Source organism: Uloborus diversus, chromosome 1, assembly GCF_026930045.1.
Source record: "Uloborus diversus isolate 005 chromosome 1, Udiv.v.3.1, whole genome shotgun sequence".
NCBI lineage: Eukaryota > Metazoa > Arthropoda > Arachnida > Araneae > Uloboridae > Uloborus > Uloborus diversus.
Window position 1 is genome coordinate 162,113,802 of NC_072731.1, and position 19,232 is coordinate 162,133,033.

Here is a 19,232-nt window from a genome sequence, read left to right on the forward strand (position 1 = left end):
CCCTCAGCTACAAGATGCTGCCATTCTATATATATATATAAAAAAAATGCTTTCAATTGATTGGAATAGTGCGTTATGCTGGTCGAATCACTCAGAAAATATTTTAACATGTTAAGGCCCCAAAGTAAGTTCAATCTGTATTTTGCCTACACTGTTTAAGTGTTAGATGAGAAAATGATTTTGTAACCAGTTAAAGATGAAGATTATAATCGTATTAATATAAGATAAAATATTTTGAGTTAGAACATAATGATAAAATGTTAAATAATTGATGACAGCTGTGTAGCGGTGCTTTTGCTTTGCCTATTAGCAAAAACATTTGACGCCGTTATGGAACACATTCACTCACGCTCACTTTTACTAATAAATGGTTAACAGACATCGCAAATCCAACTTTACTATGAAAAATCTTAAATACATTGTGTCGGGCAGTTCAAAACAAAAGACATAGTGTACTTAATGAAGCCATAGTCGGTTTTACAACAATATTTAACCACACATAGCTCATTAATTTCAAGGTCCCACCACGTCAAGTGATTGGGAACTGAATTGAGACCACTGATCACTGCCTCAAAATGTTCTACTTTCGAACCCCTTCAGAAGTATTGCAATAGAAGAAAACTTAACATGATAGACAAAATGAAATCATTGCAATAAGACATGAAGTATTTAATTCCTGAAACATTGAACTCGCACCCGTTACATATACAATTTCGAGTTACAAAATATGCAGCAATGCTTTTGTAGTATATGTAATTGATACATAATACTTAATTAAAGGTTTGTTATTTTCATAGAGAAGTCACTAAGTGCTCACAACTATTAATATTTTAAATCTTCTTCTGTACTCCTGAAGTGAAAAAAAGGAAACATTACATTTTGAATACATTCGAAAAAGTAAAGGAATATACACAAGACAGATATATTTTTTTAAATTTTAGAGAGCATTTTGTGTTCTGAGGTATATTTCAATGGAAAAAAGTGTGGCTAATTCTTAATGTTTAAAAAATAGGTCACGAAACTAAAATACAGTTAGTGAAAAACAGAGAAAAATAGCTCATATTCGTTAGTTAAAAGTCTAAACTCAAGTAGCAAGCAACAAACTGACATTTTCAAATAGCAATAAACAATATGTCTTCAATTTACTCAAAAACCTCTCAGCTTTTAAAAAATATTTATTACAAAAATTTTCCAATATTTACTTAACAAAAGTTTACATAGTACTATAGAATTATATCCAAGAAACAGAGAAAATTTTTGCCCAATGCGAAAGGATGACTTCGAACATTTTCGGTGATAGTATAAGAACACGAAATATTTATTTCAGTTTCATTTGTTGAAGATTCAACGATTCTGTTTTATTGACCGGGGGGGGGGGGAAGAAAAGCAGTTTTTTTTTCAAACTACGACTTTGAGTTGTTAATAGCAATTATTAGCCTTGTGACAGTCTAAAAAAATTCTCCTCTTTCAACTGAAACAAAAATGAGTGCTTTCAAGATCCAAAATCTTTTTGCAAGAGCCAGACTATACACGTGTGCGCTTGCAGACGATTTAACAACCAGTGTTTTTGAGCAATGAAGTTTGCTTATAGTTCTCAATATACGGAAATCCTGATGTTTACCTTTTAAAAATTTATTGTTTTAGCGACTAGTTGATCGTGACCTCGTGATTCATTTTCGTCGTGGGCAGTAAAATTCATTCTCCTGAGTTTTAAACGATGTTCTGTTTTATTTATTTTTTTTTTTTTGCATGTATAGATCCAGTATTCATTTTACGTTATTCTTTTTTTCTGTTCGATTAATTAATTAACTTTTATTATTATTATTATTAATATTGGTATTATTTTTTTTTATCGCTATAGGTATTGTTGTTGTAGAAATGAACCTCATCTTGTAAATCTTTTCTTAAAATTATTGCCCTATTTTTGTCTTTTTCTTTCGGATTGGAACTATTATTCTATTATTTTGTAGGAGCTTCTGGTTATTATTCTATTATTTTGCTTTAAACGCTTCGAAACAGCAATTATACATGATTACTTTTTGACTTAAGAATTTCTTAAACAAAAGACATTTAAACAATTCATTTAGGATGCACGAGCATATTATTTGCATTTTGAATTAATTTCATTTTGGTTCAATAAGTCTGCTACCGATTAATCTCTAACTTGCGTCAATGATAAGTCTACTACTCCTGTTTCCATTAATAACTTTTTCTATTCACGTAACCAATAGACGGAAATCTTAATCGGAATCTTTGAAATCTTTTGGTAAAAAATGACTTTTATTTTTAATTGGTTTTAAGAAAATGAATTTTGAATTTCAACAGTTCTTAGCTAAGATTAAAACATTTTGAAATATTCAAAAATACTTTTCTGAACACATGCTCAACGTCTAACGCTCTTTAAAATAAAGAGTTTTTGAAGCAAATATATTTTTCAGTTCGAGATTTATGTTCCTTAATTTTCCCCGTAGTCGCTAATGTCATTGCAATACTCTGCTTTCAAATGATTTATTTCCAGTATTAAACGAGTATTTAACTTTTTTTTATTTATTTCTTGTTTTTAGCTATATGTTTACAATACAGTGAGCGTTCTTCCATGTCTTTATTATTATTATTTAAAAAAAATTTTTACCAGAAGGTACACTAAAAAGCGTGAACGAAGGCTCGGAATATTTTGAAAGTATCCCTAAAAAAGTCAAAAATAAATGAAATGTTAGATAAATGATGAAAAATAAAAATGCAAGTGTAGTCATTTGAGAGAAAGAAGTAGGTGTCTCAGTCTATAAATATGTCTCCTCCCTCCCTCCCCCTTAACATTTGAAGAAATGACTGCGAAAACGGCTTTTCTTGGCAAAAGCTTCTACCGACAGCATACCATATGTCTCATTTTTCAGTTCAATTCCTCCCTCTCCCCCAATTTTGAACTATTCAAAAACTGAATTATTGAGTCAAAGGAGAAGTCTGACTTTATGTAAAGCCTTATTTATTGGTCAGATATGCTTCGGACAAACTCGAACGGAGAGAAGGTTTAACTTAAAGCAGGTGGTAAAGAATAATTTCTTAGTTTGTTATTCTAAGGTTACATATTGAACAAGACATGTCTAACGTTAGGGTCTATTGGAAAACAAGAACCCTATTGTCTAAAAAACCAAAAAAAAAAAAAAAAACCCCATAAAGTGTCTGTTTGCACCAAAAAATCTATGATGCGTTAGAGATTCCGAGCGTATTTTTAAACTTTACAACAATAGAAAAATGGTAGTAATAAAAAACTGATTAATTTATCCGTAGAATTAAAATTAACTAAAGTGATAGCTTCAAAAATTTTTAAAATTTTTAATTTTCAGTAAAAACAAATCTAAATTGGTTGGATCCGACCAATAAAGGAGGTGCAAAAGATTTTTCTTTTGATACAAGCACCTTTCAGATGTGGGTACATTGTTTTCATTCTTATTATTTTTATTTATTAATTTTTATTTATCTTCTTTGATAACGGTTTTAAACAAAACAATGTGTTCTGCATTTAAGATACAAAGATAAAAACGAATCAAATTATTGCAAACTTATTGCATTTTGCTTTAATTTGACACTTTTAGTAAAGAAACGTATGAAATTACTTGATTTATTCCTTTATTTTTCTGACCTAGTTTCGACTTCTTATAGTGCTTAAAAGTTTGATGAATTATTTTTCTAAAATTTGTCTTTAAAAGCTTTAAAACTATTTCATGTGAAAAAAAAGTTTGATACCTAAATTTTTCTGTCAAAAGCGTTGATAGTTAGAAATAATTGCAACAAAGAACAGAGCAGTTTTTGCGAGTAAAAATATTTATTTTGTGAAATAGTTTGCGTTTGTGTGTGTGTTAAGCAAACGAATTACCTTTAAATATTTGTTTTAGAATGTATGATGTTCCCAATTCTATCCTTGTGATTATTATAGAGTAAAATATTATTTAAAATTTAAATATACACATTACCTATTTCACTTGTTTCCAATAATGACGTCCATAGAGTTGCTTCTGAGATCCGTTTCTTAATAATTCCACTTCTTGTACCTGAACACAAAAACTCAAAGAAAAGCTCTATTAGCGAATTTGACACACACTATAGGTATTTTTTAAAAAGAAACCTACTAGAGTTTGTCTGAGATAAGATATCGCAAAAAACTACTTTGTTTAAAATGATTTTGAAAGATTCACTAGACTCTGAATTAAAGAAACGTTTAACAAAATAAGGCGGTAAAACAATATGCATCAAGATATGCACTATCAATGAAATTTTTAGGATCAGAAAATTAAGAGGAAGATTAAAATGAGCTTTTTTATAATTCATCGAAAGCATGTCATTTTATATTTAAAAAGATGAAAATAATTTAATTTCAAATATAATATGTAAAGACCACTAATAAAAGATATGCAAGATTTTTTTTCAGCGTATGCCACATGAAATTAAATTGCACAAAATAATAATTGGGATTTATTAAAGCATTATAAAAGAAATAACGGACTAAGAAATTTGCTAAGAAGCTTTTAAATTTTTTGTGGAACAAAACTGCATTGATAATACATATCCGTACCTAACTAAGCTATTAGAAGAAGATTGAGTGAAAGAAAGATATAGAAATATAAAAAGAGAAAAAACAATCAAGGTTAGACTAAACAAAATTTTCTTACTTTAATCCTGATTCATATTATCCAAACCTTATAACAGCAAATCAGACAATGTATCTTAAGGGAAAACATAGATTTATATTGTTTCAATAAATAGTATTTGGAATGTATTCTATTTGGAAAAGCATAGTGAAAATGAAAATAAAAAATACATAGAAAAATTTCTATTTCCTTAAAAATTTAAATTGAAAACAAAAAACTCGGGAAGAAAAGACTAGATGCAAATGAGATTAGAACTCTAAAAACAATTCATTGAGTAGTAAAATTTTATTACATAATTAACTTACCTTAACGTATCCATGAATGGAAGCACAATATATCTGAGAGAATAGAATATTTTGCATGTGGTTTCATGCAAAGTTAAGGAAAAAAGAGGATAAATATATCACAAACAATACAATATAATTTCTAAAAACTAAAATGTGATGCCATTTTGTTTCTAATTTTCCAAAAGTTCAATGTAAACATGTGTTGATTATTTGATGATTTTCAGTTGTATTGATGTTGAAAAACATTAATAGCTAAAATAAAAACGGTAATTATCAACAGGATTATTATATATTGAATGTAAAAGCCATTTTACTGAAAAAAAAATCGTTCAAATTCTTATTTTTAAGCCAGTGCATTTAAAGCAAGTAAATAAAAATTAAAAATTTCAAGCATAAGATTTTCGTAAAAATAGACCACTCATATTCACCATCACTGAAACAATTTTGGAGTTTTTCTTCTTCTCCAGATTTAGTTACGTAAGTACTTGGATTTGATAATCCCAGTTGTGATAAATCTTCGCAGGATTCTGCAGTGTCGGAATAAAATGCTGCAATAAAAAATAAATGATACGTTTTTAACTTTTATTTTCTTTCTATTACCTAAAATTATTCAAACAGATTTTAAATGGAATTAAAATTAAATCAAAATAATCGTAACAAAACATATTAAATGATGATTATATACCAAAATTAGTCTTTTAGTCAAAAATAATCACTATTCCCAGTCACTTTTGTAACTTTGTTGAAACACCAAGGAAAGTTTGCTAAAGTCAGCTTTATGTGGTAACACGACTATAGGCACAAAATAAGCATTTAAACAATAAAATGTACGGGAATTTGGAACAAAGTGAAATGATGATACATTTACTCTGCTTTTAGCACCATTTACCTAGTAATATTTTAACTATGTAGTAACACGTGTAGTCTATTCAAGCGAAGAAAAAAATAACTCGGAAAATCAAAGAATATGATAATACAACCCATTTTCAAAAATTGACATCCATATTGTAATATTTTGTTGTAAGTCAAAAATTAACCTTTTTGTTATTAAATGATCACGTTATTGTCATTAACATTTTAAATATTAATTGAGACCTACTAATATTTGTTACAGTATTTATTTGTTTAATATTAAGCTCATTTGTCTTTCAAACGCCATGTACAGTTAGTCAAGAGCATGCGGGGCAAAGTGGATGGGGCAAAGTGAAATAGTTCATTTAATTTACTTATTCAATCTTTTATAATATCACTTACGCATTCATTAATTAGTTATTTCATTTAAATACTTTCATTTAAAAATTCCCTTATTTATTCATTTATTCACTTATTTTCTTATGCATTTACTTTTTTATTCATTCATTTAATTTTTCTCATATATTATCTTATTTATCTTGTAATTTATTCGTTTATTGGTTCATTTTATTTTCATTTCTTCATTTATTATTTTATATACTACTTTATATGATTAAAAATGTCTGCAGTTGTTTGTTGTTGTTTCTAATCCTCTGGTTGTCTGACGGAGTCAGAGAAGGTTCTGTAAATCATTGACCCTTAAGAAATCAAGGACAAGAAGAGGGGAGGCATATAAGTCTTCTTTGGTAAGACCCAAGCAGTTCAGGATGTGTTCGGCTGAGGCTTGCTGAACACTGCACTTGGAGCAGACCGCAAAAATTTTTCTGCCCTCAAAGAAAGAGACTCTTCGTATGTCCGCGCGCTAATCTAAACATTGCCAATTTAGACGCTCTATCGCAGTTGAGGTGAAAAGAAGAGTCCGGTACCCTGGACGCATATCAGCGGTGGGAGGGAGGGGTCTTCCACTCCGTTGATATGTGACGATTAATTTCGGACTGATGCTCTGAGTAGGTAAAGGCAGAGGAGGAGAGTGTCGAGAGACTACAGCCCTCCTTGGCTAAGCGATCCACTTGCTCGTTTCCAAATATGTCTACGTGGGATGGTATACACTGAAAATGAACATCGTGAATTGATATACGTTGGAGATTATGAAGGATGGAGATGCTTGTTTTGTCTCCAACTTGAGTCCAACTGCATAGATGTTGAAGGGAGCTGCGACTGTCCAATAGGATCTAGAGTTCCCCAAAGTCATTTTCGTTAATGATTGCTTCGAGGCCCAGATTAATTGCGATACGTTCACTTTTAAAGACAGCGGATAAATCTGGGTTACGGAAGCTAATGGAAAAGTTATGCCCAGATTTTTCAATGTAGACCCCACTACCAGCACGATCTTCCAGTCCGCTGCCATCTGTGTAAATTTTAATGGCATCGCAGGGGATCTCATTTATAACTTCCAATGGCAGATGCCTAAGATGAGCCGGAATGAGATCTTGCTTTGTGACCGGAGCAGACAAGCCTAATGGACTTTGGAGAGTCCCTCAGAAGGGCTCAGACAAGATTTTAAGGAGTGGACCTCGACATTAGAAGAAGGTAGATGCAGTTGTTAACCATGACTGAAACGGCTGTTTCTCTTCAGTCTCTGATTATTATGCCAGTTGTTAAGGTATAAAGAGGTTTTATTATGATGTCCGTAGCTAGAGAGTTTGTTGAAATATTTGGCGAGGATAGCCTTGCTTCTAGTATGGAAAGGTTGATGATCAATCTCGTAGGGGACTATTTCTTTTGGACAACTACGTCTCAGTCCAGTGATTATTCTCGCAGCGCTGAGTTGAATCTTTTTCAATTTGTCATGGTTGGTGTTCGACGCGCAGCAGTACACAGGTTAACCGTACTCCAGGGTAAGTCTATTGAAAGCCGAATAGGTGTCTCTCAACGCTACAGCATCGGCTCCCCAGTATTTGCCCGCAATAAATTTGAGAATATTTAAGCGTTTTCTACATTTAGAGACAATATACTCTATGTGCTTATGACTTGACTATTCAGGAGCTGCGACATATACGATATATTTTGGGTGCTTTTCATAAGTAAGATTCTTGTTGTCCGTCTTTAGCTTTGGTTCATAGTTGTACAATATTTTGTTGGTGGTAAAGAAAGTGTCGATGGACGTTTCAGGATTAAAACAAAAATTGAACTCCAATGCGTAGTCTTTACTAATAATAAAGCTGAAAGTCTTTCTGTCTGGAGGATGTCTGGATGTCTGTAGGATGTCTGTGACGCGCATAGCGCCTAAACCAATCGACCGATTTTCATGAAATTTGGCACGAAGTTAGTATGTAGCATGGGGGTGTGCACCTTGAAGCGATTTTTCGAAAATTCGATGTGGTTCTTTTTCTGTTCCAATTTTAAGAAAAAAAAAATAAGATGGACGAGTAAATTACGAAATTATCATAACGTGGAACCGTAACATGGACACAAACCAATTGGCGAAATACGAAATTATGATAACGTGGAACCGTAAGATGGGTACAAGCCAACTGGCGAGAAAATTCACCATACATTATTTGTAAATATACAGGCGAACCAAAAGACCTTTTGATTTTTCTATTACGGGCAAAGCCGTGTGGGTATCACTAGTCTAAAATAAAGGAAAAGGCGTTGTTGAGATTCCTTTCTATCTCATCCAAGTCCCTTCCTGTGCACCAGATAACAATGTCGTCTGCGAACAATCCAACTTTCATCTCCACTGAGGGTGTCCTCAATGCCAGCTATAAATAATGAAAAAAGCGTAGGGCTGAGGACAAAGTCCCGAGGGACTCCCTGTCCAAGCCATTTTGCCGGAAAAAATGTCGTTTATATTCTTATTTTAAAGCCAGTGCATTTAAAGCGAGTAAGTAAAAGTTAAAAATTTCAAGCATAAGATTTTCATAAAAATAGACCACTCACATTCCCAGCACTGAAAAAATTTTGGAGTTTTTCTTCTTTTCTGTATTTCGTTACGTAAGTACTTGGATCGTACATTTCAACTGATTAATACACTCAATTGTCAAAAATGTCATTAAAAATCAAATAGAAAATATTTTATTTTTCATTTTGCCCCATGAAAAAAAAAGAAGGAAAAAAATTTCACCTTTTTTGTGGAGGTACAATCTTACAGCCAAATATAAAAAATATTGTTTCAATTGAAGTTTTATAATAAAATATATTGTTTCTTCTTTATGTACCGTAATTTTCATAAATCAATTAAAACAAAAATTTAGCTGTATTCTTACAAATGCTGGTGAAATTAGTAGATTCATTCCATCATCATTACTATTGAAATGACAGCAAAAAAATAGTGATTGCAATTTTTTTAATGAAAAATGCAAAAAAATATCTAAAATGTAGATGTTTATTAAATATTTCCTTCATTGTAAAAATGCGATATTGATGTCTTTGGCTTTAAAAAGAAAAATTCTTACCTATATTGTAATCAAGTTATTTCATCCATTATAGATTATTTAAGTTCAAAGATTTTCATTTCTTTTCTGTTTTCCATTACAGCAAAAGGTTTCTAAAATACCTTTATATTTGTATAATTAAATTCCCTGTAAAAATGAGGATTGCATTGAACGATGCGGCAAATTGACAATATGGAAAAACATGGCGAAGGATTCGAAACAATCTGAGATTGGCGCACGCTTTGGCGAGTGTTGAGAGCACTAAATAGTCAACAAAGGATTTTGACTTGGCCCTTTGTTTGGTACGTAATAGGCAATTTTAGGTTACCAGTGATGTGGCCTTGTGTCAGAGAGTGATGGTTGAGCACACCTTAAAACACGCAACTCTGTAGAAATTTGGAATTCGGAATATTTCACGAGTCAATTTTAGTGGTTACCAAGAAAGCAAAAATGGAATGAAATAATTTTCTCTTACTGAGATTGTAAATGGTTATAAAATCCTTATTTCCGCAATGTTGATTTTGGCAATTTCCGTTGCATTCGAGGCGTGATGCTATCTTCAAATCATTGAGATTCTCGGGTCCTAAACAGTAGCACTTATTAGGAATGGATCCGGCTAAGGGGAAGCCCAGGCCACGACAGTGTTCCAGACATTCAGTAACACTGATGCCTGGTTTCTCTAATATTTGCTTGGCTGGAGGATGGCCTTTGAAGCAATTCATGGATCCCCCTAAAAATACGAAAAGTTAGTTGCTTTCTGTAAAAAAAGCTGAAAATGAAAATGAGATTTTAGACGAATACGAAAAGCGCAAGTTTAGCTTGATAAACTATTAGTATAGAAGGAAAAACTTCATACCTTTAAATTTTCCTTATCGTGAAAAAAAAAAAAAAAAAAGAATCGTTTTAAAAATATCTAAATATTAAAGTGATTATGCAAAGATATGCATAATGAACTAAGAACTGAATAAATAGTTTTGTGCTTGAAAAGTAAAAGAAATTAAAACAACTTAAATAGGCGCAAATTTGTTGTAAGAAACTGCAACATGTGTTTTGGGACTACAAGAAATCCCTTTCCAATTCAAAAGAAGTGAACTTGTGGATTCAAAGCTTCCGTCTGTTGTCTTTGTATCTATATCTTCACTTCTTTTGCGTTGAAAAATGGGTTCTTCGTAACCCCAAAACACGTGTAATCAGTTTCCTGCATATTTCGGCCTATTTAAGTCATTTTTTTTCTCTTTTATAGTTAAGTATTGTTCAAAAGTTTCCTATATGAGATTCATATAAAGAAAACAGTTAGTGAGTCCCATACAAGTGCTGGAAAAGTTGGTAAAGATCACCAGTGTACGGATTAACTGCTAACTTACATAGATTTAATACAACCTTTTTGTGGAGAGCAAAAATATAACTGACCTTTCAATCTTTTTAATTTTACGTCAGTTCAACTTTTTAGTAAAACATTGCAATGCCTCAAAAACGTCTCACCTTTTTCAAGATCTTTTCGGCATATAAACAGGACGCGGTTGGTGCATATTTCATCTCTCCATTTGTAGCCATTACTACCGTCTAACAAAGTACATCTCTCGTATACCGAGTTGGGTTGAGTTGGCATCCAGTTCCGAAAATTTGACACACTGCCGTCAAGCCACCGGTAAGCTTTATTGTCTGTTGGATCATATTGATATAAGCCTATCAGCCACCTCACTCTTTGCAAAGAAGATCCCATTCCTTGGACAGTCTGTAAAAAGAGTTAATATTAGATAAAGGGATAACCGCTCCTTTCACATATTCAGAAATAGTATTTCATTTTTTAATTACAATTAGGTAACTACTTTTGTTTTGACTAGCATTGTCTTCTGTGAATTTATTTTGAAAGTTTTCTTAAGAACAACCTCTAATTTTAATATCTTTCCTATGAAAATTTTAATACTTAATCTACATCACATTTAAAAACGGCAAAATGCAATATCAATTATCAAATACGGGCGTCCCGCTTAAGAAATTCTCAAAAATACAAACGATTTTGGAAAATTTTCTATTTAACTCTTTAAAAAAAAAATTCTCAAAAATGTCTGTTATTTTATTACTTTCAACTTGATCTTGACTCGGAAGCAAACAACGATTTGGAAACTTTGCGAGTGAGGATCTAGAATTCGAAAAACTCAAAAATAGAAAACTTCGCGTTAGGCTTCTTGTTACTTAACGATAAAACAGGTTTTTATTTTATTTTCCAAAAACCTTTAAATGTGAAATTCGACACTCCCAAAGTAAAAGAATGAAATGAACAATTTTTTTCATTTTCAAACTTAGTTTTGAACTAATTTTAATAAAAAAATGCGTTAAAAACAAAAACTTTTTCATCCACTCTACTGTAAATGTATGCTGAAAACCAACTAGTTAGAAAATTTTGATGTGTGATTTGCTAACTCAATTTCTTTAAAATATTTATTTTTGAAATTTCTATAAAAATACGATAAAGCTATCAAATAGAATATTTTAAAATTATGTGGGTCTTAAATAAAGAATAACTGACATTTTTTAAAAATAAAACATTTTACTTTTTCAGAGACAGTGGAAAAAGCTTTTAATAAACCATTTAAGAACATAGAACTGCCATCAGATGAAATTTGCTTTGCACCTATTGTTTTTTCATTCGAATTACGGTATAAAGTATTGCCAAGAATAAAACGTTCTGGAATGAATAATTTGCGCTTGCAATAACTAATAGTGCAAGAAATAGTAAAAAGATGCTTAAGAGAACGTTTCAAAGAAGTTTGGATAAATAATGAAGCACATTTTTTTTCTTTTGGTTTTGGGAAAAGATAAGAGTTTAAGAAACTATCGGAGCTATTGGTACAAGATACTTGTTTTTAGTGAAAAGATTTTCCTCATTTTTAAAAATCTTATAAAAAAGCATAAGAATTACTGCTTGTGCTTTCAACAATTAATCTAATTATCTTTTTAAAATAAAGAACAAGGTCAAGGTAGAAAAGACAAATACTTTGATAATAAATCCTTGCTCTTGGCTACTTCTAATACTTGCTAAGAATCCTCCCAACTTGTAACAAATAGCTTGTGCGTCTTCAAACTTTTGATTGTTGTTGTCAGCGAACAGGAAGCAGACATTTCGAAATGTCCGCCATGGCCTTTCGCATCGTTTGGGATTGGCACCACCTAGTTATCACAGGAAAAGAAAAAAAAAACATTAATGTAGCTAATTGCTTTTTAATATCATAACAGTCGTTTCAATGTCGACAAAAGCATCCTCAGGCATTTGATTAAAATAACAATAAAGAATGACCGCTCGGCGCCAAGTGGAGGAAACTGCGTGAAACAATTACAATTGGTAGCATAATAAACGGTAAGCCGTTTATTATGCTAGTAATAAACGGTAAGCCGTCTATACTAGACGTTCTAGAAAAAACTATACTACTCGTTATTTACATGCTACAATAATAATATTAAGGAGTCCGTTTTACAGGGGAAAACCGCCTATATTGAACCACTGCTTAAACTGTACCGGGGCTTAAAATCTAGTGTAGAGTTGTGTGCTATACTCTAATGCTGGAAATATAACGATTTGTGTCTGAAACCTTTGAGGATAAAGTTTTGTCACATTTTGACCTGCATAGCTTGAGTTAGGATGTAATTTGTGTCTGAAAACGTGTTCGATTTTATTTTGAGAACTTGAATCTAGTAGAATAACACTAAAATTTGTGAATTGAGAAAAATACTTTTATAGTACTATATACAGTATTTAACGGGGATTACAGCAATGTATTTACATGCACGATTGGGACACTTGTTAACAAGGTATAAATAAAAGAATAAAAAATGGCGTGTTTTCCTTTATTGGACCTAAAAATTTTTCCTATATCAGACCGGCGATCCAATTTAAGAGTATGTAACTAAGCAAGCCTTTTTACGTATCACGTTATAAAATAAGAGATTAGTGTATCTTAACAACGTAGTTAGAAGTATTTCGAACATATTTTAGCACTAATTCAGGAAATTCATTTTGACTTTGTTTTTTTTTTCAAGTACACTTTTTAGGAGCTCTCCCCTTGCTGACCGGTTATTTTATTACTTACAAGGACTAGTAGTCAAGTTTAAGAACATGAAATTCAAACAAACTCTTAATTTTTTTATTGAAAATAATTTAGTGGTGAAATTTAAATGCACATTTAGGATTACTTAAAAATAAATAAAGGCTTATTAAAGCATGAACACTGGTTTTTATTCAATAAGTCTCTTAGAAACTTCAACCTCATAAAATAGATTTTTTCTTCTTCTTTTCTTTTTAGTCAGAAGCTTCATTTCAGTTTTGTTAGATAAATTTCCTTTTTTTTTCTAAATTGAACTGAAATTTGTGCTCGTTAACCTTTTTTAGCTGTTTTTTTTTAAATTAATTACAAGCTACATTAATTTCTATCATTTTTGGTTTTAGAAGATGTCTAAAAATGGAAATGGGGTTCTTAGGCAGAAAAAATAATGGAAAGAGAGTCAGCTGTTTGTAGGAGGGATGATATGGTGCTCAGTGTTGCCAGATTGGGGGAAATTTCCCCATTTTGAGGAAATCTGGTGCTCTCTGGGGAAATTTTGGGGAGATGGGTTTTGAGGGGAATTCTTTGGGGAAAAATTTTTTCCTTGGGGAAAACCTGAGGATTTTTTTTTTATTTAAATTCGCGTCTTGACATCTGGTAGTTACATTGTTTGTATCAAACAGCGTTGGTTTAGCTTAGCTCAACTTTATGGAATTCGCATTTCGCATTATGTGGAATATTATGCTACGGAATTCGCATTAATAGTTCTGCGTGAGTAACTAGTTGATACGTGAAACAGGCAAAAATAAGTGTGATGAAGAATGTTCTTAGATAAATATATACAAAAATCATAGTTTAAATGTACATACAGAAGCAGAGTAAGTAAATGCGAGTAGAAAGAAAATATTTGGTTATTTCTTATCTTTCGGTCAGGTGCTTGTATTTATGACTAGTGGCACACGCACAGCGTTGCCCGTAGTAGAAAATTAAAAGGTATTTTGGTTCCCCTGTATATTTACAAATAATTCATGATGAATTTCTCGCCAATTGGTTTGCCCACGTCACGATTCCGCATTATGATAACTTGGTAATTTAGTCGTCCATCTTATGAAAATTTTGCTCGGGAAAATGTTCGTAAAATAGGAATAGAAAAAAGAACAAAATCGAATTTTCGAAAAATCGCTTAAAGGTGCACACCCCCGTGCTACAAACTAATTCTTTGCCAAATTTCATGAAAATCGGTTGAACGGTGCTATGCTCGTTACAGAGATCCTGACAGAGAGAGAGATCCGGACAGAGACTTTCAACTTTATTATTAGTAAAAAAAAAAAAAAAAAAAGATAAAGAAGACAAAAAAAAAAAAAAAAAAAGCGAAAATGGAAGAAAAAAAAGTTGGGGAATTTTATAAGAAAATTTCGCTATTTGGGGGAAAAAATGTTTTTCAAGAGACAAAAATATCAGACGAAGTCGACTCATTTTATGAAAATATTAGTGGAAAAATAATTTTTGAATTTGGGGAATTTTGATAGAAAACATCGCTTTTTGGGGAAAAGTTGGAAGGGAATTGGGGAAATCTGGATTTGACCATCTGGCAACACTGATGGTGCTATGCTATAAACTTGGCTAACGATAACGATGCAATAATGCTTCCTCTTCTAGAACACACTACGCATCGTTTACAGCCCTTAGACATGGCCTTTTTCAAGCCTTTGTTCCCATATTTGAATCGAACCCGTGATACATGGATGCGAGAACATCCAACGAAGTCCAATATTTCTTACTACAAATTGCAGAAAATATTACTTCAAAAAATAGTTTGTACGTTTAGAGAATAAATACAACCAAGCATTAACTTACCAGCAAATATGAAGAATATTGATATCAAAAGTAGCAGAAAATATGTATTTACACTTAGTTTGCATTCTACATTAATCTGAAAAATGAAAAGAGCAATCAATGTTCAATAAAATATAATCACTTAAATATTTTCGTGTATTTGTTCATGTCGTTTGTGGGTGAATGTCTAAAAAAAAGATGTAAACTACAAGTGAATCGATTGTTTCAGAAAGGGCATAAGTCCTACAGAAATCCATTGGACTTACTCCCTTTCTGAACTAATCGATTCAAGTATTTTATAATCCAATGTTATCCAAAGTTACGATGTTTAATCAATAAAATTTTGCATGCAAATAAGATAAATAAAAATAAACTGTCTCCAGTAAGTAAAATAAATTACAAAAAACAAATTGTTTGACCGCTAAACGTAAAAAATTATTTTATATAATTTGCTTAATGAGCTTTGAAAATTAAGTTTTTGTTAAATCCATTAAATCGAAGTTTTTGAAAAGAAAATTACGTAAGGGAAAAGAGAGTACAATGGGACACGAAAATTCAACTGCATTTTTTTTATTATTGAAAAAAAATCAAATCTCTTCAAATGGTGTAATATTTGATTTTGAAAAAGGTGTTATAAAGTGGATCTAGAAGAAACTATGAATTCACGCAAACAGAAAAAAATAAAAACGGAATGCAGTTTCATTGAAAACTTACATTTGCTTTGATTTGCTTATAATGCTTCGAATTTCAATTTTTTTGCTATCTGTAATAACGATTTATGTGTTTTAGATCTAAAAGTTCAATACATGAAAAAATGTTTTGAATCAAAAGTGGTGGAAAAAGGGAAAGTGGGAACAGTGAGACACATGTTTTTTAAATTAGCAAACATTAAAAAAAAAAAAAAAACTCTAAATTTATCTAGATACATATAAGTTATTGTTATTGTTTGGTTTTGGTATGAGATATCACCTTTGTCAAGGAAAATTTCATGTCATCTTGACACACAGTAATGATGTCTACCTCGTATTTGTTTGGAATTGAGATAGAATGATTTAGGTGATTCGGGATTAGTAAATTGGCTTAAAGAGTCATTTTGTGATGTAGCACGATTTGATATGAATGGTATGCTATTTAGCTTTTGTCTATCAATAGTACAACAGCTTCTTTCCGGTCTGTTTCAGGGAATCTTCAAAATAACTTATCTGATTTTCTTTTTTTCAGTCATGTTGAAGATTTGAGCTATGGTACTATGGATAAATATTAAATATAACATTTAGCATATTGTAAGGAAACAATAGAAAAGAATAATTTAAATAGAATAAATACGAAATGGGAATATTTATGTGATATTATTTAACTATAAAAGTCATAATTCCGTTCAAGAATGCTTATTTTGTTAGTTCAGGGCTTTCAAAATTATTTTATTATTATTTGCACCAGCAAGCAAGTTGTAATTAAATTTAATTCAATGTGTAATTTCTCCACATTTAGCATGCAAGTTTAAAAGTTCCATGGGAGTAGTTGGCAACGTATTAATGGTATCTGACTGTTCCTGTTTAACTGTTCCGTCATTGCAAAAGATAAACTCAGTAGTTGCCTTTTTCAGACAAAGAAAATTAACAAATCATTCCACTGCTAAAATGAACGTTAGTTAATGGGCTAATATGAGATTAATAACACCAGTATGTAAAGTTTATACATTAAAAACAATCATTTTGTTAATATGAAAACGATATTCTATGTAAAAAGAGTCGTCTATTCCGCTGAAAGTCGTAATAATTTGTTTTATAATGAGAAATTAAACACAAAATTTTCCATCATTTTTTATCATCGGATCGAGAACGAGATATTTCTTTTAAAAGTAGTTGTATTCTTTATCCGAAGAATGTCTTTTAGTGAAATTAAAGAATCTGTGTTGATAAGATAACGTTTTGCAAGTTAATAAAGGTTACAACTTATCGCATGTTATATTTATATATAATCAGCATATAAAGTAACAGTATTATATGCTGACAGGTTGAAGTTTTTTATACATTGATGCTTAAAAAAATACAAATGACATTTCAGTTGCTTCAATGCATGATAGAAGGCACTCAATTTTAGAGAAAATTTTTATGTCTATGGGATAAGAGTATAGTTTACATAATTATTTTATTAGTTGAAAAACAGTCAAACCAATCAATTTTAACTTCCGTCTAAAACACAGTTGCGTGCTAAAATCTTTCTTCAAAATTATTTCTCAAGCAATGAAATTAAAGCTGCAACTCTGTAGGAAAACTATAATTTTAAAATATTTTAAGCAAATGAATTTATTGATAATGTGATTAAGAACTGACTCTAATTTAAAATATGACTTAGAAACAAAAGTAATATGTATCGCACTTTAAGGGCTTCATAGTGTGAAATTGAGACACAAGTTATTTTTCAAATTCACAGTAATCACTCTTCCTCGTTCCCTCAGCTAGATGGCAAAGATAAAATTAACTCACGTCTTTGCAATATTTATGTTTTTTGATTAAAAACTTTTTTCTCACACACTAGACTTCACTAATAAAGCACGGGTATAATTTTTAAAAAGTTTAATTAAAATAAATAAAAACTGTATTCTTTTGAGGAAAGAATCAAATATTCAATACAATGTTTTACAAGAAGAATATAAAAAACATTTAAAGCGCTTTATGACGTAGAATTTAAGCACAAATTTCTTTACAATGTTCAATGGCATAAAGATCACGTTTAGATTGTTTTCTTCAGCTGTCAGATAAATAATCAAGGCAATCATTTTTTTCCTTACTTTTATAAAAAATTTTGTGCTTTATTCTATCGTGAAAATAATTCGCTATTCCGTGTTTTAGTATAAAATTTTTTTATATTTTCAACGAGTATTGATTTCTAAAAAGGACATTTTTTGCTTTATTGCGTAAATCTAAAGCATAAATTTCATAAAAGTTTAAAACGCTGGGACTAACATTAAAGTTTTCCCTATCGACTAGTAAAATACATATATAAAATTCCTTTGATTCAAAATATCTTTTCATGTTTTGAATTTGTAAATCTAAAATCAATAAATGGTTATTACAGATAGCAAAAAATTGAAAGTAGAACGATATTCAATAAAAACAAATATTAATTTTCAATGAACATTGATGCAGGAAGCGATTATGCAACTTACTTATCTTGCATCATCGCATAGAATAACATCATGATACTATGTTAACTATTAGAAATAACTAATATCGGTTGAATTTTTGAAACTAATGTTTAAAAGTATTTCTTACCATTGGGCCAATTAAAATTTTGTTTAAAAGTCATACAAAATGTTGTAAAAATTGATGATTCGGAGTTGTTCCAGCTAGAACTTCTGTTATAAAAGACATTCAGGATTCGTGGAATGATGCATGGACAACTGCAAGGGCGAGATGATTGCAAGCTTATATAGTGCGATTAGTTGGGGGTGATTTGGAACATGGGGTTATTTCTACTCACATTTCCGAAGCATGAGGCAAATGAATTTGGTCACGGTAGCCTGAACATTAATTGGTGGTGAAAAGCCAAAACAGACCGTCGTTTCCATGCGACGCCATTCTAAATGTGTTCCAAAGGCGTGAATTTTGATGGAATCTGTCATTGCTTTGCTAAATCACGATTCTGGAAGGGACTCGACCGAGACACTTACACGTCCGAACTTCTTCCGAAAATTAAAAATAGGGTTCGCTGCCGAATAAGTGGTTGGGAATCCCTAGCACATTTGTATGCATTTCGAGTGCCAGGGGCATTTACTACGAGAGCAGTCATACTCCACGCCCAATTACCAAACTGTTTTGACCTTTATCGCCAAACATATCTGTATGCAACTACAGGAATATAAAGACATTAGTTTATTTATGGAACATGACACAATATTTTCATGCATTAATATGCAAGTCAATTTCATTAGTAATATTGTTAATATGTTGGGACGTTACCGCACGTTTACCTATGTTCACGACATTTGAAACATACCATAAAATCTTTACTAATGGCACGAAATGTGCTGTATAGCAGCACTTTCAGCAAATATTGTTATTCATATTAAAAACATATGTCGGGTTGTCTATACATTTAATAATGAAAATATTTATTCGTAGAGAAATG

At 31.2% G+C, this 19,232-nt stretch overlaps 2 protein-coding genes across 2 annotated transcripts in view; both read right to left on the minus strand.

The window, feature by feature from the left end:
* The window catches only part of LOC129216707 (uncharacterized), a 24,506-nt gene extending 24,057 nt beyond the window's left edge, over window positions 1–449 (minus strand). Inside the window, 1 exon segment of the mRNA XM_054850926.1 lies at window positions 419–449. Coding sequence (XP_054706901.1) covers window positions 419–449 — 31 coding nt within the window.
* On the minus strand, window positions 432–18,495 carry LOC129222605 (C-type mannose receptor 2-like). Its single transcript, XM_054857125.1, has 8 exons — window positions 18,377–18,495; window positions 15,120–15,195; window positions 12,221–12,393; window positions 10,705–10,957; window positions 9,698–9,952; window positions 5,362–5,481; window positions 3,972–4,049; window positions 432–850 (listed from the first exon to the last, which is right to left on the minus strand). The coding sequence occupies exons 1-8, from the start codon at window positions 18,377–18,379 to the stop codon at window positions 831–833; spliced, it is 978 nt and encodes a 325-aa protein (XP_054713100.1). The 5' UTR covers window positions 18,380–18,495; the 3' UTR covers window positions 432–830.
* Between the last annotated feature and the right edge of the window lie 737 nt (window positions 18,496–19,232).

Bases quoted from the DNA above. Each gene is read 5' to 3' on its own strand.
- LOC129222605 (XM_054857125.1), bottom strand. The intron at 9,953-10,704 runs GTGAGACGTTTT...TCGTATTTTTAG, and splicing joins CCGAAAAGATCTTGAAAAAG to GGGGATCCATGAATTGCTTC. The intron at 4,050-5,361 runs GTGAATATGAGT...TTTTGTGTTCAG, and splicing joins CCAAAATTGTTTCAGTGATG to GTACAAGAAGTGGAATTATT.